This window comes from Pristis pectinata, chromosome 20 (assembly GCF_009764475.1).
Source record: "Pristis pectinata isolate sPriPec2 chromosome 20, sPriPec2.1.pri, whole genome shotgun sequence".
NCBI classification, from domain to species: Eukaryota; Metazoa; Chordata; class Chondrichthyes; order Rhinopristiformes; family Pristidae; genus Pristis; species Pristis pectinata.
The window spans coordinates 36,913,452-36,941,008 of NC_067424.1; the positions used below are offsets into that span (position 1 = coordinate 36,913,452).

At 43.2% G+C, this 27,557-nt stretch overlaps 1 protein-coding gene across 1 annotated transcript in view; it reads right to left on the reverse strand.

The window, feature by feature from the left end:
* Positions 1-4,862: 4,862 nt before the first annotated feature.
* Positions 4,863-27,557, reverse strand: part of shisa4 (shisa family member 4) — a 37,569-nt gene continuing 14,874 nt past the window's right edge. The window contains exons 3-6 of the mRNA XM_052035115.1: positions 11,545-11,678; positions 10,454-10,561; positions 5,978-6,085; positions 4,863-5,201 (exon numbers count right to left, since the gene is read on the reverse strand). Of these exons, the coding sequence (XP_051891075.1) occupies positions 5,185-5,201; positions 5,978-6,085; positions 10,454-10,561; positions 11,545-11,678 (367 nt within the window). The 3' untranslated portion in view covers positions 4,863-5,184. The remainder of the gene's footprint in view (positions 5,202-5,977; positions 6,086-10,453; positions 10,562-11,544; positions 11,679-27,557) is intronic.

A 27,557-nucleotide genomic window follows, 5' to 3' on the forward strand; every position in this document is an offset into this window, starting at 1 on the left:
TATTAGGTTATTATTGTCACTTGTACCGAGGTACAGTGAAAAGTTTGTCTTGCATACCAATTGTACAGATCAATTCATTACACAGTGCAGTTACATTGAGTTAGTACAGAGTGCATTGAGGTAGTACAGGTAAAAACAGTAACAGTACAGAGTGAAGTGTCATGGCTACAGAGAAAGTGCAGTGCAGGTAGACAATAAGGTGCAAGGTTACAATGAGGTGGATTGTGAGGTCAGAGTCCATCTCATCGTATAAGGGAACCATTCGATAGTCTTATCACAGTGGGATAGAAGCTGTCCTTAAGCCTGGTGGTATGTGCCCTCAGGCTCCTAATTCTTCTACCTGATGGGAGAGGGGAGAAGAGAGAATGACCCGGGTGGGTGGGGTCTTTGATTATGCTGGCTGCTTCACCAAGGCAATGAAAGGTATAGACAGAGTCCAAGGAGGGGAGGCTGGTTTCTTTGACGTGCTGGGCTGTGTCCACAATTCTCTGCAGTTTCTTGCGGTCCTGGGTAAAGCAGTTGCCGTACCAAGCCGTGGTGCATCCAGTTAGGATGCTTTCTATGGTGCATCGATAAATGTTGGTGAGTGTCAAATTTCTTAAGCCTCCTGAGGAAGTAGAGGCACTGGTGAGCTTTCTTGGCCATGGCATCTTCATGATTTGACCAGGACAGGCTGTTGGTGATGTTCACTCCCAGGAACTTGAAGCTCTCAACCCTCTCGACCTCAGCACTACTGATGTAGAGAGGAACATGTACATCACCCCCTTTCCTGAAGTCAATGACCAGTTTTGTTGACATTGAGGGAAAGGTTGTTGTCAACACACCATGCCACTAAGCTCTCTATCTCCTTCCTGTACCCCGACTCATTGTTGTTTGAGATACAGCCTACTACAGTGGTATCATCTGCAAACTTGTAGATGGAGTTGGAGCAGAATCTGGCCACAAAGTCATGAGTATATACGAAGTAGAGGGCTGAGGATGCAGCCTTGTGGGGCACCAGTGTTGAGAATAACTGTGACATTGCGGTTTATGGGAGCTTGCTGTTTGTAAATTGTCTGGCAGGTACTTACTGTTACAGTGGGCCTCCTCCCTTTGACATGACGGATCAGGGAATCTGTCAGCACATTGAATTGGTCATCACTCCTGCCTGCCCACCCACCCCCGATCACACAAGATATAGCCAAACTCCCAATGATCCCTGATCTCATTGTTTGGAAATCCCGACAGTTTGGCACCCTGTTCACCTGTTTTGCACGCTCCCTTTGAACTCGCTGGGGTCACGGGAACATTTATTGTTCCATCATGTAACAGCTCTTTGAAACAAAAAAGTGAATTAAAAGTTTGTACTCATAGGAGCACCATCCAATAGACCGAACACAGGATTTTGGGACAATTTGGGTGGGCATCATGGTCAGTATGGACTGGTTGGGCCGAAGGGCCTGCATCCTTGCTGTATTGCTCTATGAGTTTATAACACAGCAACAAGTCTTGAGATGTGGGGGGAAACCAGAGCACCCTGTGATACTGTGGGGCTCTCTGTCACACTTGGGCTCTTTATTCACTCTGCAGTCTCTGTGACATTGTTATAATCTGAATTTCTGTTCTAGTTTGACACTGCTGTCTATGACACTAATTGCCATGATTAAATCCTCTGGCTCTCCATTACACTCTGAAGCTTCTGCAGCTCTCTGTGGCACTCTATTTCATTGTTACAGGCTGCAGCTTCCTTTTGCAATCTATGATGTTGTGCACTCTCTGTGGCTCACTGTTATACTCTGCTTCTCCGTTACGGTCTGCAGATCTGTTTGTTATACTAAGTCTCTGTGTTACTCTCTCTAAACCTCTCTGCTGCTCTCTGTGATGCCCTATTGCTCTGTTACGACATGCATCTCCCTTTAGTACTCTGTACTTCCCAGCGATACAGCGTCCTTCTGCGTCCCTCTGCAGCTCTCTTCAACGTGCAGCGAATCTAACGCTTGGCAGCTGTGTTACACTCTTCCTGTCTCTCTGACTCTCTCTGGCACTCTTTTGCCCTCAGTTGCTCTTTTTTTCATTATTATACGTTGTCTCCATGATACCATGAGATCGCTGAGGTCCTATGTTCTCCACCTCTTGTAGTCAGAGAACCTCTCTGACATTCTGCGTCTCTGTAAATGTCTGCAATCCTCTCCGACTCTGTTCTCAGTGACACTTTACAGCTCCACAGCCTCTGTGACACACTTGTTCACTATTACAGTCTGTGGCTCTGTACAACTCTGTGACACCTGCAGTCTCTGTGACAGTACATTCCCTTTTTAAGTCCTTCAGCTTTGTGTTATACTGCGTGGCTTTGTCACCCTCTGCACCTTTCTCATAGTTCCTTACGACATAGGCCATTCACCCCATTGAGTCTATGCCAGCTCTTAGAGCAATTCCATCAAGTCTTTCCATCACATTTTTCCATAATTCATTCTCTCTCACCTATCCATTAACTCCCAGTTGTTTCTTCTACTATTCACCAACACCAGGGACAATTTACCAAGCAGCATGTTTTTGGGACATTGGGGGGGTGGAGGGAAGCAGAGCACCACTTGTAATACTATGCGACTCTCTGTGGCACTCTATTGTTCACTCACTGTTACTGTCTGCAGCTTTGTGCGACTCTCCAAGGTTGCATATAACATCCTGCAGTTCTCTGTTGCAGTCTGCAGACTTCTCTGTTGTACTCTGAGCCTCTGGGTTGAAGGCTGTAGCTCTTAGTAGCAGTGCGCACGTCTCTATCAAATTGTGACAATTTATTGCTCCCTTTTAAACTGTTTATACTCTGGACCTCAGAGTTAAACTCTTTGGCTCTCTGAGATTATTCTGCAGCTGTGTAACATACTGCGCCTCGCTGTGACATCGTTGCTACACTCTGCAGCTTTGTGTTGTACACTCCAGTTCTCTGCGGCTGTATAACACTCTATGCCTCTCTGTGAAATGATGTGGTTCGCCGTTACACTCTGCGGCTCTGTCAGACCGTTGTTCTATTGTGCGGCACTCAGTGACCCTCTATTGTTCTCTGCATATTCTGCAGACTCCGTCGGACTTGGCTTGCGTTTTACTCTGAAGCTCTGAGCGGTATCTGTCTCCCAGCAGTGCTCCACGGACGTTAGTAGCATTTCCAGTGGTCTACATTACACACTGTGGTTCTGTATGCACACAGGTAAGCCATATGTCTATACACAAACAGACAGACAGTTCTCTCCCCTAAGCAAAGACACAGAGGCACCTGATCTCACTCTTACCCCAAACACTCGCCTCCAAGGGTATGCCACCTATACAAAGGCAAAGAATGAGATCTGCACACGTGTGTACACACATGCACATTCTGATGTCTCACACACACACACACACACACCCCCCCATCCTATGCAAACACATGCACGTCTCTCTGCTACGGACACATATTGGATATCTCTCCTATACAAAGACAAGACACGTAGACACCTGAGCTCACTCTTTCCCAACAACACAGCTCCACACGTATGCCTTGTATACATAGCGAGGTGCATGCACCCGTATCTACGAACACAGAATTCAACTTCAAACTTGTACGGTTCAATGAGTTCCTGTGGTCATGATGGAAAATCGGTGTAGAAGAGATGGGGAGTTGTCTATAGGATGTGAGATGTTAGACTAAACTCCAAGTGAAGGGTGCAACAAATGCTTCTGATGTTAGAACGAAGAAGTTACCAGAGGTGTGTTGGAGTATTGTGTTCAGTTTTGGTTGCCCTGCTACAGGAAAGATGTCAGTAAACTGGAAAAAAGTGCAGGAAAGATTTACAAGGATGTTGCCGGGACTTGTAGAAATGTTTAAAATTATGAGAGGCATAGATAATGTGGACAGTAACAGTCTTTTTTCCAGCGTAGGGGAGTCCAAAACTAGGGGGCATCGGTTTAGGGTGAGAGGGGAAAGATTTAAAAGGGACCTGAGGGGCAACTTTTTCACGCAGAGGATGGTGAGTATATGGAACGAGCTGCCAGAGGAAGCGGTTGAAGCAGGTGCAATAGTATCATTTAAGAAGCACTTGGATAGGTGCATAGAGGGCGGGGCTTTAGAGGGATTTGGGCCGAATGCAGGAAATTGGGACTAGCTGGGCGGGCACCGTGGTCGGCCTGGTCTCATTGGGCCGAAGGACCTGTATCCGTGCTGTATTGCTCTACGACTCTAGAACTGAGTTACAGGGAGACGTTGGACGGGTTAGGTCTTTATTCCTGGGAGCGCAGGAGACTCAGGTGATCGTGTAGAGGTGTATAAGATCACAAGGGGCATAAATAGGGTGAATGTACTCAGTATTTTCCCAGGGTTGGGGAATCGAGAACTAGAAGGCATAGGTTTAAGGTGGGAGGGGAAAGATTTAATGGGAACTTGAGGGGTATTTTTTTTAGATACACAAAGGGTGGTATCTATGTGGAATGAGCTGTGGTTGAGGCAGTTGGACAGGTACATGGATGGCAAGATTTAGAAGGTTATGGGCCAAACACTGGCAAATGGGGCATTTTGGTCAGCATGGATGAGTTGGGCCGAAGAACTTGTTTCAGTGCTGTATAACTCTATCCTGGAACTACTGAACACTTGGGCTCCATTAATGGAATGAGGAACAGGCGTATGACCTTTCGTTGCAACTGATGAAAGGACTTCAATCTAAAAAGGTAACAATTTTTCTCACCAAAGATGTGCTTAATGTTTTTGATGAAGCTCATTTCTCACATAAAATCTACACTTCCATCAGGTTTCTGAATTGGCTGTTAATGTGTGACGCTCTGGAGGTCCACTGGCAGCACTTTCCACACAATACTTATAAAAAAAACATGACACTGGTGGAAAAAAGTATGAATTAATAATTTATGTAAAGACATACAAGTAAAATTTGAGCTTATTGTAATGCAGTATAATGAAGGGCATAATCTGAATATCAAAGTACAACTTCCATAAACAAGGAATCTACAGCAATCAATTAAGGGCTCTAGGTCAACAATGAATCTGCAATGATAAATCAAGGATTTGGGACAGTCAGTCGAGGAATCTACTGCGATCAAACAAGGAATCCAAGGCAAACATGCTTATGTCAGCAAACAGGCCTGTCACCAGCTAATTGCACATTGAATGAATGGAAATTGTACCAGAAAACGTGCAGCAGCCCCTCTTCATAATGGCTGTGACTAGGACGGTGGAGAAGCTGCAAAAAATAAGTCAGGTATTTCAGATTCATCTTGAACACAGCAGTGTAGATAACAAGATGACATCCAGGAAATCCCCAGACACACACAGATTGACCTTGAGGCAAACTCCCAAATGTCTCCAGTCTAACTCTCTTCTCCTCTACAACAACGCTCTGTCTCCTCTACATCAATTTTACATCAACACGTTGAAACGTTCACACTGACTTCAAGTCTCGGTTACACTGATTCCCTAACTGTGGGCTTCCAAGCTGTCTGCAGCTGAATGTGGAATCCCAGCCTACTAATAAATCATTTTGGCTATTAAACAAATCAATCAATGCTGCCCCTCATATTCTACTCATTTTGTTCCCACTGCAAAGAAAATTAGGATACTTTAACATTACCTTACATTTTCAGCTGTTTTTTGTCTTCATTCATGGGAGGTGGAAGTCACAGGAGATGCCAGCTGTTATTGTCCATCCTTAAAGGCATCTTAACTCTATTGAACAGATGGGCTATAGATCCCAGGCTGCCTTTCCCGAAGAACTTTAGTGAAGCAGATGGATTTTTATAGCAATCAGGAAGTTTCACTGTTAACTATTCCTGATTTTCTTAAAAAAAATTCCAGACCTATTAAATGATTTGAAACTCCCCCCAGCTCTAGTGGGAATCGACCCCAGGTCCCTGAACTCTGGATACTAATCCAGTAACTTGCTAACCCCACTTGTGTTCATTCTCATTTACAGCCCTGGCAAGAGTTTTCTCATTGCTTGTACGACTAATTAGGACTTACTTGCAGCACTGTAAGCTGGAGCTGTCGGGTGCGGAGCATACGGTCCAGGAGGCATGTTAGGTGGGTATGCTGGGTTCATTGGGTAGCTGTGATACTCCCTTCCTGGGCCTAGGAGAAAAACAACCACACTTTAAAACAAACTATAAAGAATGCAATTTTGCTTTATATTTGAAAGTGTCCAACTCAGTCTGGCACCTATCGTTACAAACTTGGGTCGTTTGTGATGAATTTGATATTATGTATGGGAAGGAGATGGTTAAATCACCAACCAAGATTTTAAATTTATATCAGGCTATATCTGGTGAAACAGGAGTTAATACTATAAACCAGTTAGGACTATTAGTGGGACATTATTATAATAGCAGTTGGTAGAGTAAAGGCTAGTATATAACTATACTGGTGCAAATAAACGATTATTGTGTAATATGTAATTAAATAATCTGGTTAATGGGGGAAGTGGGAGATAGTATAAAGTGGAAAGCATAGAACATAGTGGTAGAAAGCAGAGGGTAACGTTTGAAGGGAATTTTAGTGACTGGAGGGATGTATACAGTGGTTCCACATGGCTCAAGACTAGGCCCACTGCTTGTCACGAAACGCATAAGTGATTTGCACTCGAGTGTGGGAACCACAATGATGAAGTCTGAAAATTTGGAATTCCTTCCAAAGAGATGTTAGGTAACGCGTCAAGAAAGGACAAACAAGGCAGGACAGGGAGCTAAGGTTAATGGGAAACATTCTTTTATTATTTGGAGTCACACAGTGTGGAAAGGGGCCCTTCAGCCCACCAAGTCCACACTATCCCATATTTTTAATTATCTCCAAATTGCCATAAACACTATCCAGATTCTACCTCTCACCTACACACTAGGAACAGTTTACCTACCAGCCCACACGTTTGGAACGTTGGAGGGAACTGGAGCACCCGGGGGAAACCCACGCAGTCACAGGGAGAACGTGGAAACTCCACATTGACAGCACCAGAAATCAGAAAGCGACCTGGGTTACTGGTGCTGGGAGGCAGTGACTCCACTAGCTGTGCCACAGTGCCACTGACTGTGGAGGCACAGACTATAATAATCCTTGTTTTACATCTGTTCACTATAACATCATTGACTATAAAGTTAACAAAGTTACTTTTGCCACACTCTGCATAGAAATACCATCTCTCTCTCTCTCACATATTTAATACCAAACTCATCGCAAACCATATGCCCATGCTGAATTTTGCCCTGCCTTTTTGAGTTATGAAATTTTGCTTAAAACATTCAAGAGATGTATCCCCTTCAGCAAACTGAGGAACGATAAGGATCTCATGCAAGTATGGTGTATAACATTAGTTAGGCCACAGCTGCAGGACCAAGTACAATTCTGGTCACAGTGCAGGCATGATGTGGTAGTACTGTGGATGGTGTACAGGAGATTTATGAAGCTGTTGGTAGGGCTGGAGAATTATATTGGGGGAAGAAACTGTCTACACTGGGTTTGCTTTTTGTTTAAAAAGAAGAAAGGAGACCAAGGGGAGTTTTAATTGAAGGGTATAAAAAAAATGAGAGTTCGAGGGAGGGGAAACAGAAGTTCTATTTCTCTTAGCAGAGAGGCAAGTAATTGGGGAACCTAGACTTGAGTTAATTGGTAAAAGGATCACAGAGAAATTGAGGGAAATAATTTTACTTAAGGAGTGATGCGCCTGAGAAGATGTAGTGGAGGCAGAAACCCTCATTGCATTTAAGTAGTACCTGAATGAACCATAACCCGCAAGCCTGTGGACCAAGAATGGGTAGTGGGATGAACTTAAATCCACTTTAGGCCAGCAATTTTGTTCTGTATATTATGATGATTCTATGAAAGAAGGAGCCTACAGAAAATGGAGAACATAGAGATTCCGCAGACTTTGAGAAATACAAGGAACAGCAAGAGAATATGAAGTAAATATTAAAAGCTGCACAAAAGAAATATGAGATGAGTCTCTGACCTGAAACGTTAACTGTTTCCACAGATTAGGCCTGACCTGTTGAGTATTTTGAACATTGTCTGTTTTTGTATTAAATGAGAAGAAGCTTGCAATGGATATTATGGACAAGACTGAAGGGTTTCACGAGTTTTGAGAACAAAAACGGTAAAAATTAAGGGTATCATGAAAGGTACAGTTGATTTTGAAATTGAAATCAAGGAAAGGGTAGACTAGTATAGTACAAAATTTGTACTGGTCTTCATCTTGGAGAATAGGAAAGCGATCTATGTCGAAGTAAAAATAAGTGAAGGCAAATAACTTGCCTCCTTTACTCTCCTTCACAAAGTCTACCTTTTACATTGGTGACAATATCCATCACACTGAAGGGCAGGGTGGGAGGAATAGGAGGGGCAACACCACATAGCTCACCCACAAAGGGAGAAGAAAGAGGGAGTATTCTTGGAACTCCTTCCAAGTGGATCTCAAAGAGAGTGAGCTCTGTCTCCAGAACCGCCAGCCTTAATTCTAACAGTCTTTAACGTGTGATCTCAAGCTTTGAACAGAATTTAATGCCACCTTCATTTCACAAAGAAGCATCTCAAATGTCAGAAAATAGGAGAGCGTGTAACATTGGACCACATCGTCTGATAACGCAGACGTAAGAACACAGGAAACAAAAGCAGATGTGGGCCTTTCAGCCCCTCTGCCTTTCCCCCATTCAGCAAGATCAAAGCTGACCTTGACTGCGATGCCACCTTCATGCACTGACTACATATCCCCCTCTCCCCCACCCCGATTCCCTTAATATCTATAGATCCATTTAGCTTTGTCTTGTTCATGTGTAGGGATGTCCATAAGTCGAGTGTCTGTAACCTAGAGATGGCCTGTAATCAATTTTTGCTTTAAGTTTAAAAGGCAGATTGCTATTATCTGTAATGGAACAAATGCCTGGTTTAGAGAGTATGCATTATGAGGAGAGACTAAGGGAGCGAGGGCTTTACTCTTTGGAGAGAAGGAGGATGAGGGGAGACATGATAGAGGTGTACAAAATATTAAGAGGAATTGATAGAGTGGACACCAATTGCACCAATTTCCCAGGGCACCAATACTCAATACAAGAGGGCATGGCTTTAAAGTAATGGGTGGGAAGTTCAAGGGAGATATCAGAGGGAGGTTTTTTACTCAGAGAATGGTTGGGGCATGGAATGCGCTGCCTGGGGTGGTGGTGGAGGCAGGTACGTTGGTCAAATTCAAGAGATTGCTAGATAAGCATATGGAGGAATTTAAAATAGAGTGATATGTGGGAGGAAGGGGTTAGATAGTCTTAAGCGAGGTTTCAAGGTCAGCACAACATTGTGGGCCAAAGGGCCTGTATTGTGCTGTACTGTTCTTTGATTCTATGATAATTCAGCCTATGTTACGATCACCATGCACGATCGACATTTCACTCACTACAGGAGGGCATTGATTATAATTTGTGTTGGCAATCCACTTGTTACAATATAGCCACTTTAAGATGACATTTTTGGGAGGTGGCCACGGGCAAGTCAGGAGAGTCACAGGTCACGTTCCATCGTTCTCCATGCCCTGGATGTTGTCTGCTTAATTCATTAGAAGCCAGATTCATAAAGGATCTGTTCCATAAATGGAGATGATTTGGAACACTCTGCAGACTGTGGGCAGCAAGCAGAGTTTCTTGGTATGGGAGGCAGATCAGGAGACAACAACAATCACCCTCATTGCTATCCTGATTCAAATGGTTTGGCAGAAACTGTGAAAGAACTTGTTCCGAAGAAAGTCACGTTGACTAAAGAAATGGCAGTGGTAGTGCAGAGGGAGCAGGAATAGGTGCAACCAAAGTCTGCCCCAATTACTACACTGCTAAAAGCAATACCATATGGAAACAGGCCCTTTGGCCCACTGATCAAGCACCCATTTACACTGTTCCCATTTTATTCTCCCCTCATTCCCATCAACAACCCCACTCCCCCAGATTCTACCACTCACCTACATTGGAGGCAATTTACAGTGGTCGACTAACCCAGCAACCCACATACCTTTGGAATATGGGAGGAAACTAGAGCACCTGGAGGAAACCCATGTGGCCACAAGAAGAACATGCAAATCTCACACACACAGCACTGGAGGTCAAAATTAAACCTGGGTCACTGGAGCTGTGAGGAAGCAGTTCTACCAGTGGGTCACTGTGCCACTTTGTGCTCCATGGAGTGACCTCAGCTGAATCTAAATGAAAAGAAATATTCTAAGTAACAATGAGTGCAAGCGATTCAGGGAAACTACAGATTGTCATAGAACTTTTTGCAGAACTCAATGTGCTCATCTGTGAATCACTCACTTATACATCCCTTTTGCCAAGGCTGGAAATGCAGTTGAAGTTCAGTCCTATAACCATTGCAGCTACTCCTCAATAATAGTGTAACTTTGCCCATTCTTGAGACTACAAAAATGCCAAGTCTTTTCTTCACAGTTTTGCACATACAGTAACAGTAATGAGAATTTACTTGCAGCACTGTAGGCTGGAGCAGTCGGATATGGAGCATGCATTCCTGGTGGCACGTTTGTTGGATAAGCTGGCTGCATTGGATAGCTGTGAACCACCTCTCTTGGACCTAGAGAAGATATACAATTAATACACAGAAATGCAAATTTCATGTTCATTTAAGGAATGAACATTCATTAACACATGCATGCATACACTAACATGTCACTCTGCACAACTGGATCAGCTCAATTGCCCAAGTGATGCATAAAGTTAATAACAGAGAAACAATGACACTGGCTACAATAAATATACAGTACAACTCCGATAATCCGCTTTCAGTTTGGAAATCCCGTTCAGCATCTGACTCACCAGGTGATGCTTTCTCTTTTAAACTCATCAGGCCCCACTTTCTGCACACCCTTTAAACTCACCAGACTACATTTTCCATACTCTCTTTAAACTCACTGGGGCCCTGATTGCCATGCCTCTTTAAGCTTACTTGGTTCACTGGAAAATGTATTATGATACTGTTTAATGTGAAAAAATTAACTAAAAGTACACTGGGGTATTAACATGAATAATATCCAACAATCTGGATGTCCACCCGTCTGACACCACCCAAGTCCCAAGTGTGCCAGACTATCAGAGCTTTACTGTATTGCTCTTCACCCAAAAGCAAGCAGATTTTTCTATTCCTTGCACATGACAGCAGGAAATTAAGTTTACCAGATGTGTGCATTCACAAAATTCCTCAGAAATAATTTGAACGAGGATTCTTCTCTGCAGAATTCATTCTGATTGGCTCAATCTTCTCAAAAGGGTGTGTTGTGATTGGCTCAATAACATTTGACAGGTTAGCTCACTGATGTTCCAAAGGAATGCACTTTTGACTCACTGACCCATGGACAGCATTGTTTTTAATTCTGTCTTGAGACATAGGCATTGCTAGCACGCTCAGCATTAACTTCCTCCCATCATGGTAAGCTACCTCGAAACACTCCAGTCCATGTAGTAATTCAGTCCTACAGTTCTGATTTGCTCATTGCGTGTTATTGGTACTTTCTGATAGGCTCGCTGAGATGAATAGCAAACTCTGATTGGTTCACTGACCTGTGAAGTGCTCCCTCAGCTGGTGTCGGCGTCGATACAGATAGCAGCAGGAACACAGGAAACAGCAAATGATAATTCCGATGATAACAATAAATAGAAAGATAGCAGAGGCAATCCCAGCAATAGTGGTAGGACTAGTTAAAGACAAAAGCAGAAACGTTGTGTCAAAAACTTGCGGTGTCCAACACATAACAGCTGTTTCAATTTCCTTGCTCCTAAATTTTGCAAGGTTTCTAACACTGCACGCTGCATGCTGCATATTTTTCCCCAATGAATAAACTCGGAGTTTCATCTACTATATGATCAGTGCCATGGCAGAAGGAAGTTGAAAGGCGGCTGAAAAGAAGTTAAGGCTGCTATCACAAAAGAACATGTCATCTTAAGGAAGTGGTAACAAGGCATTTAGAATAAGAATGATTGGGTACAATCAACATAGATGAATGAAAGAAAAATCATGTTTGAGAAACCTTTTAAAGACTTTTTAGGTTGTAATTAGTAGAATGGACACAGTGGAACCAGAGCATGTGGTGTATCTGAACATACAGTAAGTCTTCGAGAGAATGCCACACAAGAGAATATTAAACAAAATTTGAGCCCATGGGATTGGGGGTAATATACGGGAATGGATTGAGGGTTGGCTAATGGACAGAAACAGTAGTTCCCAACAGAGAAGAGGATTATTGAGATGGGAGGCTGGGAATGGTACAGCCCACTGCCCTCCCCCTTCCCCCACCCCACCATCCATCTATCTCAATTTATGAGATATCTTCTAATGAATAGAGATAGCCCAGGAAAGGGAGACAATGATTTGTTGTCCCCATTCCCAAAGGGCTACAATGTTAATCACTGCACAACCAAAACTCTCAGTTGTATCCCCAAATGAGTTCACTCTTTTCACAGAAGTCTCCTGGCCAAATGCAGATAATGCATGTAAAATGCCCTGTACAAGGAGAACATGGTGAATAGCACATTTCTGGAAAGTATGCAGAAAGCCCACACTGTCATTGGTATTACATAGTGTATAGGCAGCCATTGCAACCTACAATGGACAACTGGGCAACTCAAAGTGACACAGCAGGCAGTGTTGCTGCCTCACAGCTCCAGCGACCAGGACTCAAACCTGTCCACCTTGTGCTTCTGTGTGGAGTTTGCACATTTCTTTAGGTTTCCCCGGATGCTGTGGTTTCTTCCCACGTCGCAAAGATGTGCTAGGTGGTAAGTTAAATCGTTACTTTAATTTACCTTTAGTCTGACAGAGGAATGGGATTGTCTTAGAATTGACATAAACTCAATGGACCGGATGGCCTCCTTCTATATTGTATGAAGATGGTATTAGGATGAAATTAATGGCAAAGTACTTGAGGTGCACAGTCCATACTAACAATGGTACTGGTGATTGTGCAGAATACTACAATTGTGGTTGATATCTGGAATGCACTGCCAGGAAATGGTGGAATCAGATACAATTACTAACTTAAGAGACATTTAGACAGGAACGTAAACAGGCAAGGCATTGGTATTGAAGGCAGTTTGGATAGCCATTCAGTCAAATGAGTGGACAGTGCTGAAGAATCTGTTGGACTGACCATACCAATAATAAAAACCATTCCAATAATACAAAACAGAAAATGCTGGAAAACTCAGCAGGTCAAACAGCATCTGTGGAAAGAGAAAGGTTTCACATCAGGACCTTCATCAGAATTGAGAAAGAGGAAATCAAGTTAGTCTGGGTAGCAGAGAAGCTGCGGGAAGGCAATGGGTTGAACAAAGGGAATTTCTCTGACAGGGTGAAATAATGTGGGCAGTGCGACCTGCTGAAATATTGCCGATTTCCAGCATTTGCAGTTTTGTTTTTGATTTTCACCAAATTCCAATAATGGTTTTGAAGGATAATAGCCCATACCTGGTGTGGGCTTAGAGTTTCTGGTTTTGGAGAGAAACCCATCTAGTTAATAGTATTTTGGAGAGCAGGTGTTCCCCATTGACTCAACAATGTTGGAGCGTTTGGTGAGCAGCCCATTCTGTCAACAGTGTGTGGACAATCAATGCAGTCAACAGTATTAGATTTGCTGTCAATAGTATTATGTTGTACAACCAAAATACTCAAAGTGGTGTTGGAAAGCATGGACATTGGTATTGGAGATGGTCTGGGCAGCCCATATAGTCAATGGCATTGCAGAAGGTGTACAGAGTGAGTGGTACTGGAGTGAGTGTGGGCAGCCCATGCAACAAATGGTATTGAACAGAGTGTTGGACAACTCATTCATGAATGGTATTGAAAAATATGCAACAGTCCAGAGTCAATGGCTTTGGACAAACTGTGGGTAGCTACTCTGTCAACATGCAGCCTGCCCTTACTGCCTGTCGTATTATGCTTGCTGTGACAGTTACAGGAGCCTGAGGGCACATACCACCAGGCTCAAGGACAGCTTCTATCCCACTGTGATAAGACTATTGAATGGTTCCCTTATGAGATGGAGTTTTGACCTCACAATCTACCCTGTTATGACCTTGCACCTTATTGTGTACCTGCAATGCACTTCCTTGTAGCTGTGACACTACTCTGTATTCTGTTATTGTTTTTACCCTGTACTACCTCAATGTACTGTGTAATGAATTGATCTGTACGAACGGTATGCAAGACAAGATTTTCACTGTACCTCGGTACAAGTGACAATAATAAATAATAAGGAGACAATAATCAGTGGTATCGGACAGTGTGTTAGGTAGGTCATGCAAACAATGGTATTAGAGAGCATGTACACAGATCATTTAAGGCAATGGTATTGGAGGATATGGGATCAGTCCACATAGCCAAAGTAACCAAAGGGAGCAGTGAATAGACCATGCAGTGGTATTGGAGAAAGTGGTGGGCAGACAATGCAGTTAATGGTACCTTGCAGAGTTGTGGTCAGGCATACATTCACTACAGTATGCAGTGTGTGGTGAAGAGCCCAAATTGTCACTTATGTAGGAATGCGGAGGGTAAACTCACAGTCAATGATGACATTGAATATGACGGCCCATAAATTCACTGGGATTGGAGTGCGTGTTGAAAAACCATTGATCAAAAGGAGACTGTGATACGAAAAGCAGAAGGGAGGGGGAAATAGGAGGGACAAGGAAGACAGAGCGGGGAGAGCAAGGTGAAGAGTGCTAGTGCTGGGTAGAAGGCCCCCTTCTCTCTTCCCCTGTTCTCTCTCCATCACCCTCTCCCTCTTCAGCCGTGTCTCTCTTTTCAATCCACATCTCTCTCTCTCCCATTTGCCCATCTCCCACTCTTTCTTTCTCCTCACTTGAAGTCCGTTGATTTCTCTGCAGTCAACAAACTTCTCCCATCACTTTGCATTTCAAGACAGAGAAGGGCGGAAGTTTGTCCATGATCCTGCAGCAGAGGGCGAGAGTCTCTGGACTGACAACGCAATTGTCATATTGAGCTGGAGGGCTGAGGTCCGACAGCGTGACTGTGGCACCACTGATGACATTGGGTGGTGCTGGGGCAGGTGGTTCTGGTAAGGGAGGGGTGGTGTGTTGGAGGGCTTGGTGAAGTCCAGGGTTTGATAGTAATGAAGAGGGTTCCCTGGTGGCGTCCATTGGGAGGGTTGTGATGGTAGTGGTGGTGCAGTGGCTGTGGTAGGGCTGTGTGGTGACAGTGATGGTTGGAGGTTTTGGTGGGTCTGGGGTGTCCGGTGCTGGGAGGCTGTGGTGACAGAGGGAGTGATGGAGGGAGAGGGTTGAGGATGTAGTGGTGAGACTGATGATGCTGGGTGAAGAGGTGGTCTGCTGATTTTCATAGTGATGGGTCAGCACAATGCAGGTTTGTGGTCTGATTCCAGCTCTTTTCCAGTTTGCATGTACAATTTGACCATATTAATTATGCACATTAACAGTGATTAATTGACAGTCCTGATAAAAATGACATTTTGGAAATTCTTAACAGGTAAATTGGCTTGTCAGTGTAATCTTTGATACAAGCTCCTCCCTTTCTTTCAATCCTTTCTTTCTGAATACTTTATAGCCTGAATGTTCAGCTCCCCACACTCTCCAAGTCAATGGCCTGTCACATTATGCCACACTTTAAAATGATTTCTGTCTCCAGCTCAACATCTTTATTTTGTATTTACAAGTCTGATCTGCTACTCATCTTATCCCACCCCTTTTCATCTGACAGTTCATTCCCTTACAAGGCTTGGTGTCAAGGGCTGGTCAACTGAGCGCCAATCAAATTTACTGCCATTAATGACATGAAGCCATTTTGACCTAGAAGCCTGTGAAATCTCCCAAGGAAAAAGAGCAAAACCCCACTCTACCACATGATGATGCAGTGGGCAACCCAAGGGGAAAGGGGAAACACTGCATGAGAACAGGAAAAGGCCAGCCAGCCAGGAGAGAATCTGTGAATGCAGGAGAAGGCAAGCTGAATGGGAAACAACACAAGATGAGAACCAACACAAGCAGAGTCTGTGACAGCAAGGGCAATGTCAGAGCACAAGCTGAACATGGAAAACTGAGAGAGCAATTCAAAAGTGACAGCACTGCTGCAGAGGGGGTGTAGGTTTATGGATAGCAACATTTTGGCAGTCAGTGCTTCAGCTATCACTCAAAGTCTCTGAGTACAGGACAGAAACAGAGAAAGGGGCCCAAATGTTAATGCTAGAGCACAGAGAGGGGGAAAATTATCTAGAAATTCAATTGTTGCTTAATAGGAATGTTAAAACAGCTTGTGCAGCTCACCTGCACTGATACAGAGTGGTGAATTGAGGTGGTGGTTTTCAACTGTGATCCAGGTATATTTCTGAACTGAGTCCCATTATGTTATGCATAGCTGCTGAAACTTTGACATGCAACTTGTATATCAGGGATCCAGTCCTTAAAGAGACCTTATCCAGAGGCCACATCACTGCGGCAGCAAAAAAAATCCTTACACATGTAACTCAAATTCCCTTACAATGAAGTCTAATATAATATTTAACTTCCGACCTGCTTGCTGCATCTGAACACCTGCTTTCAGTGACCGGTGTACAAAGACATCCAGGTGCTGCTGCACCTCCTCCTTTCCTAATCTATCATCTTTCAGATAATTATCCACAGTTGCATTTATCCACATTATACTACATCTGCCATTTTTCTGCCCACTCACCCAACACGTCTAAATCACATTGGAACCTCTTTGCATCCTTCGCACAGCTCACACTCCTCCTCGGTTCTGTACGTCTGCAAATTTGGAAATGTTACATTTAGTTCCTCCATCCAATCATTGTGCACAGTTGGGGTCCAAGCACCAGTCCCTGCATCGTCCTACTAATCACTACATCCCACCTAGACAAAGGCATCTTTATTCCTACTCTCCATTTTCTGTCAACCAATTCCCAATCATGCCAGTATGTTACCACAAGCCCATGTGTTTAAACTTTGCGCATGAATCTCTTACATGGGACCTTATCAAAAGCCTTCTGAAAGTCCAAATACATCACATCCACTGTTTCTCCTTTACTTATTTTCTCATTACATCCTCAAAAAACCCTAGTAGATTTGTTAATTATAATTTCTTAACATAATTCATAACATGATTCTGTGCTGTACAACTCTAAGGCTTCCCTTTCATAAACCCATGATGCAGGAGGTATCCTAGATTTCACTTAAGGCACAGGAGGTGTATTTAACTGGACTAGCACTACTTAGACTTAAAAACCCAATCACCAGAAAAAATGCTGTGCTCCTCACCTTCTTGCTGAGTAGAGATGTCATTTTAATTTTCTTTCAAATCTTGGAACAATCACAGTTTTGTTCCCACAATCAGGTATCTCTACTTTTTGGAAGCATCAAACACCTTCTCTATATCAAATTCCTACATTCAAGAATTCTACATCTAGCTCAAGTTGTACTCTGTGTTTCAATACTTAGTGAATAGCAAGCCACCCCCCAATCACTGTTCTCCTACCCTGCACTTACTTCCTATTGGCAACTCTATTTCCCAGAGCTTTAAGCTAATTAGTTGGGGGGGGGGGGAGCACCCTGGTAATGTACAGTTTAATAAATCAAACAGAAATGAGACAACAGCAACACAAGATAGTGAAGAGAAGAATCAAAGTGTGACAGAAAGGGGCAGAAAATATCGGCAAAGGTGCGAATCAAGAGAACATAAAAATTCGAAGTTTGAGGCTCTTTATCCGAATGCATGCAGAATTTGTTACAAGTTAGATGAGTTGATGGCACAAATAGAAGCAAATGAATTTGATTTAATGGCAATTATAGAGATATGGTTGCAGGGTGACCAGGACTGGGAACTCAATATTCTAGGTTAGTGGATGTTCCAAAAGAACCAATGAAGTAGGCAGCATTGCTAATCAAAGAAGGTCTGAGTGCAGTGGTGAGTAGTGATATACAGTAGATGCAGAATCAGCTTAGGTAGAAAGAAGGAACAGCAGGGGAAGGAAGACAAGAGTGGGAGTAGTCTACAGGCCTCCCCAAACTGTTGCCTCTCAATAGCACCTTAGGATGGACAAATCCCCTGGGCCTGACAGAATTTATCCCGGAAGCAAGGGAGGAGATTGCTGGGGCTCTGATGGAGATTTTTGTATCTGCATTAGCCATGGGTGAGGTGCCAAAAGACTGGAGAATAGCTAATATTATCCCTAATGCATTTTTTGAATGAGGGAAGCCCAGAAACTACAGACCAGTGAGCCTTATATTAATGGTGAGGAAATTATTGAAGATTCCAGGGGACAGGATTTATGTTCACTGGGAAAAGCAAGGAGATATTAGGAGAAATCAACATAGCTTCGTCCAGGGAGATTATGCCTCACCAATCTGATCGAGTTTTTTGAGAAGGTAATTAAAATTTTGATGAAGGGAGAGCAGTAGATGTGGTTTACAGCAATGCCTTTGACAAGGTCCCCCATGATAGGTTTGTCCAGAACCTTAAGCACAAGGGATCGGCATGAGAATATAGATGGTCTGATTAGTAAGTTTGCAGATGACGTGAACATTGGTGGAGCCCTAGACTGCAAGGAAGGTCTGAGGATACAGGGGCACATAGGACAGCTGGAAAGAAGGGTGAAGTGGTGGCAGACGGAACTTAATCCAGACAAGTGTGAGGTAATGCTCTCTGGGATGTCAAATTCTGCTTAAGACAAAGTAAAATGGCAGGGAACTTAGAACGCTGATGCGCAGAGGGACCTTGGGATACAAGTCCATAGTTCATTGAAAGTAGCGACACAGGTGGATAGGGTAGGGAAGAAGGCATTTGGTATGCTTTCATAGATTGAGGTATAAGAGTTGGGACATCATGTTGCAGCTGTATAAAACATTGGTTACACTGCACCTGGAATATTGTTCACAATTCTGGTCACCATACAGGAAGGATGTGGTAGCAATAGAGAGAGCGCATTCATCAGGATGCTGCCTGGAATGGAAGGCTGTAGTAATAAGGAAAGATTGGACAGGTTGGGTTTGTTCTCACTGGAATGTAGAAGGCTGAAGGGGTGCCCTTATAGAGGTCAAGAAATCATGAGGGGCATTGATAGGGAGTCTTTTTCCCTGGGTAGTGGAGTGCAGAACTGGAGGGCACAGGTTTAAGGTGAGAGGGGAGAAATTTAAAGGACATCTGAGGGGCAAGTTCTTCCACAGAGGGTAGTGGTTACCTGGAACAAGCTGCCAGAGGACGTGCTAGAGGCAGAAACAATTATAACATTTAATAGGACATGAAGGGCATAGAGGGATACAGGCCTGAGAGAGGCAAATGGAATTAACATAAATAGACATCATGGTCTGCACAAATGAGGTGGCTCAAGGGAGCATGTTTCTATGTTGTACGATTCTATGACTCTACAAAGACAAAGCATACATCCAGAAATATCAAAGGCATGCAAATGGGTTACTGCGATTTCCATGATTTTATTTTGCATTTTGAATTCACTAATCATACTGACAAGGGTACTACGGAAGAGGAATTTGTGGAGTGCATAAAGACTTATTTCTTAGAGCATTGTGTTATAGGATCGACCCAGGAACATGCTGTTTCAGAACTGATGTGTGACAAGCTTAGGGACCTTGTAGTTAGGGATTAATTCCCGATACAGTTTGAGGATGAACAGCTTAGGTCCAAAACCAGTGTCCTCAACTTAAATAAAGGCAAATGCTAAAGTATGAAGGAAACATTTCCTAGAGTGGACTGGGAAAATAGACTAAAGGAAAGGTCAGTAGATGAGCAGCAGCAAATATTTAAGCAGCTATTTCGCAGTGCTCAGCAAGAATGTATTACAATTAGAATGAGGAACTCGATGAGAAACATGAGAAAGAGCTTTAGAAAAATAATAAATCAAAAAGTAAAGCAGAGTGGCAAATGCTAGTGGTAGACTATAGGACTGGGGATTTTTTCAGGAATCGGCAGCAAGACACTAAAAAGTTAATAAGGAGAGAGAAAATTGATTATGAGGGGAAACTGGCAAGAAACAAACAGCAAGAACGTTCATAGATACATAAAAAGAGAGTCAGTAAGGTGTGTGTGGGAGCCTTGCAAGGCAAGATAATTAATAACAGGAAATAAGGAAATGGCAGATACTTTAAACAAATACTTTGCATCAGTCTTCACAGAGGACATTTGCAAATACCTCAAAGATAAAACATACTATTTAGTTTCACAGGATGGAAGAACTTGTAACAATCCCTATTATAAGGGACAAGGTAATGGGATTAAAGGTATAGAAGTCACCAGAATCTAATGGCCTACATCCAAAGGAAATGACGACAGACTCCGTAGATGCTCAGATTGGACCTTTTCAAAGCTCACTGAATTCCGGGAGGGTGCCAGTGGATAGGAAAACCTTAAATGTCATTGCCTTGTACAAGAAGGGAGGGAGACAAAACACAGAAAACTGTAGGACAGTGAGCTTAACATCTGTTGTTGGCAAGATGCTGGAGTCTATAATCAAGGAAATAATAGCTAGTTATTTAGAGAAGCTTAATGTAATCAGGCTAAGTCAACATAATTTTATAAAAGAAAATTATGTTTAACAAATTTGTGAGAGTTCTTTGAGGATGTAACAAGCAGAAGTGATAAAGGGGAATTTGTAGATACAGTGTATTTGGAATTCCAGAATTTGTTAAGGTGCCACATGAAAAGCTGGTGCACAAGATAAGAGCTCACAGTTTGGGGGAAATATGTTTACATTGACTGAAGACTGGTTAGCATACAAAAACCAGAGAGTCAGAATAAATGAGTCTTTTTCAGGCTGTAAGGATGTAACTCGTGGAGCACTACAACAATCAGTTTGTGGCCCTCAATTATTTACCATCCATTGAAATGGCTTGGAGGAGGGGACAGAGTGTAAGGTATCAGAGTTTGTTGACATGAAAACAGATGTGAGGGCATGCTGCAATGAGAATATTTGGACTCTTTAACAGGATAGATTGAGTGAGTGGGCAGATGAAAGCTTTGTAGAACTTGGGCACACAATAGCGCAGGTAACAGAACTGCTGCCTCACAGCTCCAGTGACCCAGGTTCAATCCTGACCTCTGGTGCTGCCAGTGTTGAGTCTGTATTTTGTCCCTGTGACTGCAGATGTTTCCTCTGGGTGCTCCAGCTTCCTCCCACATCTGAAAGACATGCATGTTGGTAGGTTGACTGACAACTGTAAGTTGCCTCTAGTGTAAGTAGATGGTAAAATATGTGGGGTGGGTGTTATGGGGGAATTGAGGGAAATATGGGGAGAACGGGTTACAGGGAAGATCACAGGGGGAGCAAGATTGCATGGCATAGTCTCAATGGGTCAAATAGCCTCCTTCATTGTCATGAGCACATTTGAATGCAGAAAAATGTGAGGTCATGCACTTAGTATGAGGAATCAAAAGGCAGACTTTACCTAAATGGAAAGAAATGATTGGAGTATAGAGGAATCTAGGTGCTCTTGTACATGAAACATGAAAAGTTACCATGCAACTGCTACAAGTAGTTTAGGAAGGCAAATTGCATACTGGCCTCAATGGAAGGAGGGTGGAGTTTAGAAATTGTTGCAATTCTCCAGTGTTGGTGAGGCTGCTCTTGGAGAACTCTGTACAGTTATGGTCCTCTTATTTAAGAAAGGATATACCTGAATTTAAGGCAGCCCAGAAGAGATTTACCATGCTACTTCCTGGGATGAGAGGGTTGTTTATCACAAGCAGCCAAAAAAAAGGTTAGATCTATGTTCTTTGCAGTTTAGAGGAATGGTAGTTGAACTTACTGAAACATGCAAGATCCTAAAGGAGCATGACAGGGTGGATGTTAACATGTTTCCACTAGTGAGAAGGCCTTGAATAAGGGGACAAAGTTACAGGATAAGGACTGTAGTCATTTAAAACTGAGGTGATTAGGAATTTCTTCTTGCAGAAGGTGGTGAATTTCTCTGCCTTGGAGGGTTATGGAGGATGGATCATTGGCGGTATTTAAAGAGAAGGTAGATACATCTTTGAAAGAAAGATCTGGGGATTGAGGACTATGTGGAGCTGGCACAGAGGAGGAGTTGAGGCCTGCAGCAGATCAGCTGTGACCACATTGAATGGTGGGTCAGGCTTGAGGAGCCAGGTGGTCTATTCCTGCTTCTGGGTTCCTGTGTAAAGCAAGACCCTAATTTGGAACACAGAACCTACCTCCCTATAAATGACTATCACTACTTCCAAGACTTAGGATACTTGCTTAAGCCAAGCTCCCAGGAGCGACAACCTCTGAAGTCACATTCTCCTTCTGTCTCCTTGCTAAAACACCAATATCAAAATAACTTTTTTTGCCAATATTTGTGATTTTATAGTCTCTGTTCCTTAGTTGTCCTATTTCTATTCTGACTTTGCTTTTTTTTTGTGATATGCTTGTAGAATATTTTTATTTTGCATTCTTTGGTCATTTTTAAATCAAAGCTACACTTTTTCTTCCTAATATTTTTTCTGACCACTCCAACGTTCTTTACCTTTCTGATGATGCTCACCTCTGTCAAGAGCTTAAAACAGTGGGAGAGTTTAAAGCAATAAGAGACCAACAAAGAATTTAAAGTGCTAAACAAATTGGACTGAAAGTTGAATGCAGCGAGAGAGTGGACCAAGAGTATAAAACTGCTGAGGGAGCAGATGAAATGTTCAATACAACAAGACAGTGGTTTGGAAGTTTAATGTTATAAGAGGGCAGCTGAGAATTTCAAGTAGCAAGAGGTGGGGTGAGAATTTAAAACAGGGAGAACTTGGGCCAAGAGTTAAATGTGGTAAGGTTGCAATGAATGAGTGGACTGACAGTGTAATGGAATAAAAGAGGCAAATGTTTAAACCAGTGAGGGAGTAATTGAGACACTGACTGAGAAAATAATGTTCCCAGAGTTTAAAACCTCAAGAGAGCTGGCTGATCACTGCTAGCGACAAGAGTTTAGACCAAGTATTTAAAGAAGAGAGGCTGTGGGCTGGGAGTCAAAAGCTGTGGGAGAGCAAGAGAGCAGGCTGAGAATTATAAAAAGCAAGAGCATGGGCCAAGTGTGCAAAGCACTGAGAGAACATGTGGGTTGAGAGTTTAAAGATTAGTGGCCTGGAATTTAAAACAGGAACGTGGGTCGAGAGTTTAACACAGCAGGTGAGCAGCCAAGAATCAGAATCAGCAGCGCGAGAGTGGGCAGAGAGCACAAAACAACAAGAGCATAGGTTGAGTGCTTTAACAAAGTCACATTCAAACATATTTAAAACAGCAAAAAAAAACAGGCTGAGAATTTTAAGCAGTCTGATCACAGTCATGCATTTAATGCATCATGAGGGCTGAAAAGATACCGTGAAGCAGTTAGAAAGAGCTGAGAATTATAAAAGGTGAGGGTGTTGTCAATTGGTCAAAACCTTCTGAGTGGGCTAATAACTTAAAACAGGGAGAGGCAAGAGCTTAGGCCGCCAGAGAGAGTCAGCCAAGCGAGCAAGAGACAATAGCACAAGTTTAAAACAAGAGACGCAAGCTGCAAGTTTAAAGCAGCAAAATAATGGAATGAAAATTTAACCGTGAGCAAGCATTGAGAATTTAAGGCAATAAGACATTCCCAAAGAGCAAGTTTAAAGCAGCAAGAAGGCAGATGATGGTTTAAAGCTTAGCGGGCAGAGATCAGAGTTTAAAGCAGACTGAACGAATTCAGTGCTTAAAGCAGCGCAACAGCCGAAGCAAATAAGTGGGCCGTGAATTTAATGGAGTGATTAGGAGGTTGATATAGCAAGAGAGTGAACAGAGTGCCTAAAGCACTGAGAGAGCAAGACAGTGGCCCAAACAGCTGAGAGCTTAAAGTAGCAATAAAACCAAAGAGAAAGGCCAAAGAGTGCGAAACAGCAAGAGTGCAGCCGGAGAATGCAGGGAAGCTAAGAGTTTAATGTGGAGAAAGAGAGTGGAAGAAAAACAAAAAAAAGAAAAAGCAAAAAAAAAGAGAAAGCCAACAACTGGGGTGTAGGGTGGGCAAGTGGTTTACGTGGCTGAAGCGGTGGGGTGGGGGAGGGAGTGGAATCCGAGAACTTAACACAACTATTGTGGAGGGGAGAGTGCAATCAGAGTTTAAAGCAATGAAGGATTCATACCAGAATTTAAGAGAGCAAGTGGAAAGTTTTCATGTGGCAAGAGACTAAGTTAAGTATTTGCAGTGTTGGGAGAGAAATCCAGGAGTGTCACACTGTGAGAAAGTGGGCGAGTGCTTAGAGCACCACAAAAGCAAAGGAGGAATCTTTGACAGCTAAGGGTGCAACCCAATTACCAAAAACAGCAAGTGACAAGAAATTAAGGCAGTATGACAATGGAGCAAAAGTTTAATGCAGTGAAAAGTTGGGCCAATTATTTACAGCAGTGTGGGAATAGACTGGACGTTTAAAGCAGCCAGAGAGCCTGAAACAGCAGGCCACAAGTCTAAACCAGTGAGATTGCTGGCCTGGAATTTAAAGCAGTGAGACAGTGACCTTGGGAATTATGCAGCAAAAAGTGCAAATCAGTGAGGGGGCAGGAGAGTGAGTAAGTAGTGTGATCAAATCTGGGAGGTAGGGAGGGAGCAGGTCAAGAGTTCACAGCTGCGAGATAGCAAGCCAGTGGCCCGAGATATTAGAACAATGATGAGAGTTAAATCAGTAATTCTCTGGCTGAGAATTTAAAATGGTTGAGAAATTGGGCCACAAGCTTATGGTAGTGAGAGAGCAGGTCCAGGGTATAATACTAGCCTGGACCAGTAGTTTAAAATGGTAAGGGAGCAGACTGGGAATTATGTAGCAAGATAGCTTGTGGACAGACTTTGCATTAAAAGCAATGACAGAACAAGGGAATAAGCTGAGAGTTTAAAGATAATATGAAAGCAAGAAAGCCAGCAGAGGTAATTAAATAAGTGACAGAGTGAGAGCCAGACAGGAGTTTAAAACAGTGAGAAAGCAAAACAGTAGCCAAGATATCAGTGATGGAGCAGGGTGAGTGATTATAACAGTGAGGGAGCAAGTCAAGTTTAAAACAGCTGAGTGGTCTGAGAGTTTAAAGCAACAACAAACTAAGAACTTTATACACTCAGAGCAGACCAAAGAGTTATGCAGCAAGGGAGCAAACATGGACTGTGTACTTAAAGTAGTGAGAGCACAAGAGAACAGGCCGAGTACTTAAAGAAAGCAAACAGCAGAGTGACTACAACAGTGAAAGAATGAAAGGTGGTCAAGATTTTAAAGCAGCAAGAAATTGAACCTTCACTACACTCCCTTGATCGCAAGAATTCCTTCAGAAAACCAGACCCTAGGACCCTGTATAATTAGAACTAGATGCCTTTTAAGAAATCGCTTGCCTTTCTAATGGTTGGAAAATCTGCATTTTAACTTCCAGTGATTTATGTGCCATCCAAACACCAACCTCACACTTTCCCACATTATATTCTATCTGCCCTGCCCTGGCCCACTTATTTAGCCTGTCTATATCCCTCTGAAGAACACTGTATATAGGTCTGGCCTGCATCCTTCTTATAGCCCACCAAGCTCAGCACCATCAACAAAATGGACACTTGATCACCTCATCCACATCACTGATATAGACTGTGAACAGCTGAACCCCAAACACTAATCCCCATGGTTTTCCACTGTTCACAGTCTTATGACCTGAAAATGAATCATTTATTCCCACACTCCGCTTTCTTTCCATTAACGAATCAATCTGCACCAGTATATTACCATGACTACCAATTGCTGCAAGTGTGCCTTCAACAATGTTTTCACTAAGAAATGCAGAGAATGTTAAAATGTAGGGCTCTTCAGTAATGAAATTCTTGGCCTGGGAAAATGCTGCATCTGTTGCTTGCTTGATGTAGCTAAGCATATGTGAGAGAGTTTGTCTGTGGTTGTTCAGAGAAAAAAGTGTTGAAAATTTCGCCTTTTATGGTGAACATGACTCCGTGCAATGCTGAAAACATGGTTCATTATTCTTTTTAGAAAACAAGGAAGTTGGACTGGCTGGCGCACAGGGTAAGAGCCCCAATTCAGTTCGAGTGCTTGGCCAAGGGAACGCTGCCCTATCCAAGGTGCCATCCTTCTTTAGAAACATTAAACCCTCTGAGCCCTCTGTGCTCTCTTGAGTGAATGTACAAGTTCCCACAGGACTATTTTCAAAAATGGCAGAAAGTAGCAGTTAGCATAATGTTATTACAGCATCAGTGACCCCGGTTCAATTCCGGCCGCTGTCTGTAAGGAGTTTGTACGTTCTCCCCGTGTCTGCGTGGGTTTCCTCTGGGGGCTCTGGTTTCCTCCCACATTCCAAAGACGTATGGGTTAGGAAGTTGCGGGCATGCTATGTTGGCGCCGGAAGTGTAGCGACACTTGCGGGCTGCCCCCAGAACACTCTACGCAAAAGATGCATTTCACCGTGTGTTTCAATGTACATGTGACTAATAAAGATATCTTATCTTAATAAAAATCAAAAACCTGCAGATGCTGGAAATTTGAAATTAAAATAGAAAATGGTGGAAATGCTCAGCAGGTCAGGCAGCATGCACGGAAAATCCTCCACAATGTCCTGTTCAATATTTCTCCATCAACCAACATTACTATAACAGATTATCTGATCGATATCCTACTACTCATATGGGAATTTGCTGTGTACAAATCATAATTCCGTGGTTATCATGGTGATTAAATATCAAAGCTACTTCATTAGCTGAGGTGCTGAAAACCAAGAAAGAAATGTGTCTTTTCTCGACTGTTGACACGTTCTGGCTGGCGATTTGGCTGAGTGCTGACCTTAACACACTGCACCTAGTATAACTGCACACCTTGACCATTAAATGGAGAAAATGAAATAAATATTTCATAAGATGCATTCTGTGGGCACCTTGATGTGGAGGGTTGTGTGTGTGTGTGTGTGTGTGTGTGTGTGTGGGGGGGGGGGGTGGGGGTGGGGGTGGGAAGGTTTACATACTACTTTGAGGCCATATTGCAGAGTCAAGAATTACTGCTAGGATTACCAGCCAGATAGATCAAAAAGGAGGAGCCATTCTAAAGACTGCTCACCTGGTCCAGCTAATGATTTCTCATGATGGAAAATGCCCAGGGATATGACTTACTGTTAAAGATTGGCAATGATAATAATGTCTGCGAATGTCAGAGGTGCAGCACTCTGGGCGGCACAGTGGTGCAGTTAGCAGAGCTGCTGCCTCACAGCTCCAGCGATCCAGTCCTGACCTCCAGTGCTGTCTGTGTGGAGTTTGCATGTTCTCCCTGTGATCACATGGGTTTCCTCAAGGTGCTCCAGGTTCCTCCTACATCATAAAAACGCGCAGGTTGGTAGGTTAGTTGGTCACTGTATATTGCCCGCAGCCTGCAGGAGAATGGTAAAATCAGCAGCGAGTTAATGGGAGTGTGGAGAGAACAAAATGGGATTATTGCAAGTGGGTGCTTGACGGTTGGTGGGCTGAAGGGCCTGCTTCTGTGCTGTATGACTCTGAACATCATTTGTGTGAAACAGCGGGATACAAGGCAAAGATACTTCAATAAAGAGTCTTCGATCCTGTTCTAGACAGAC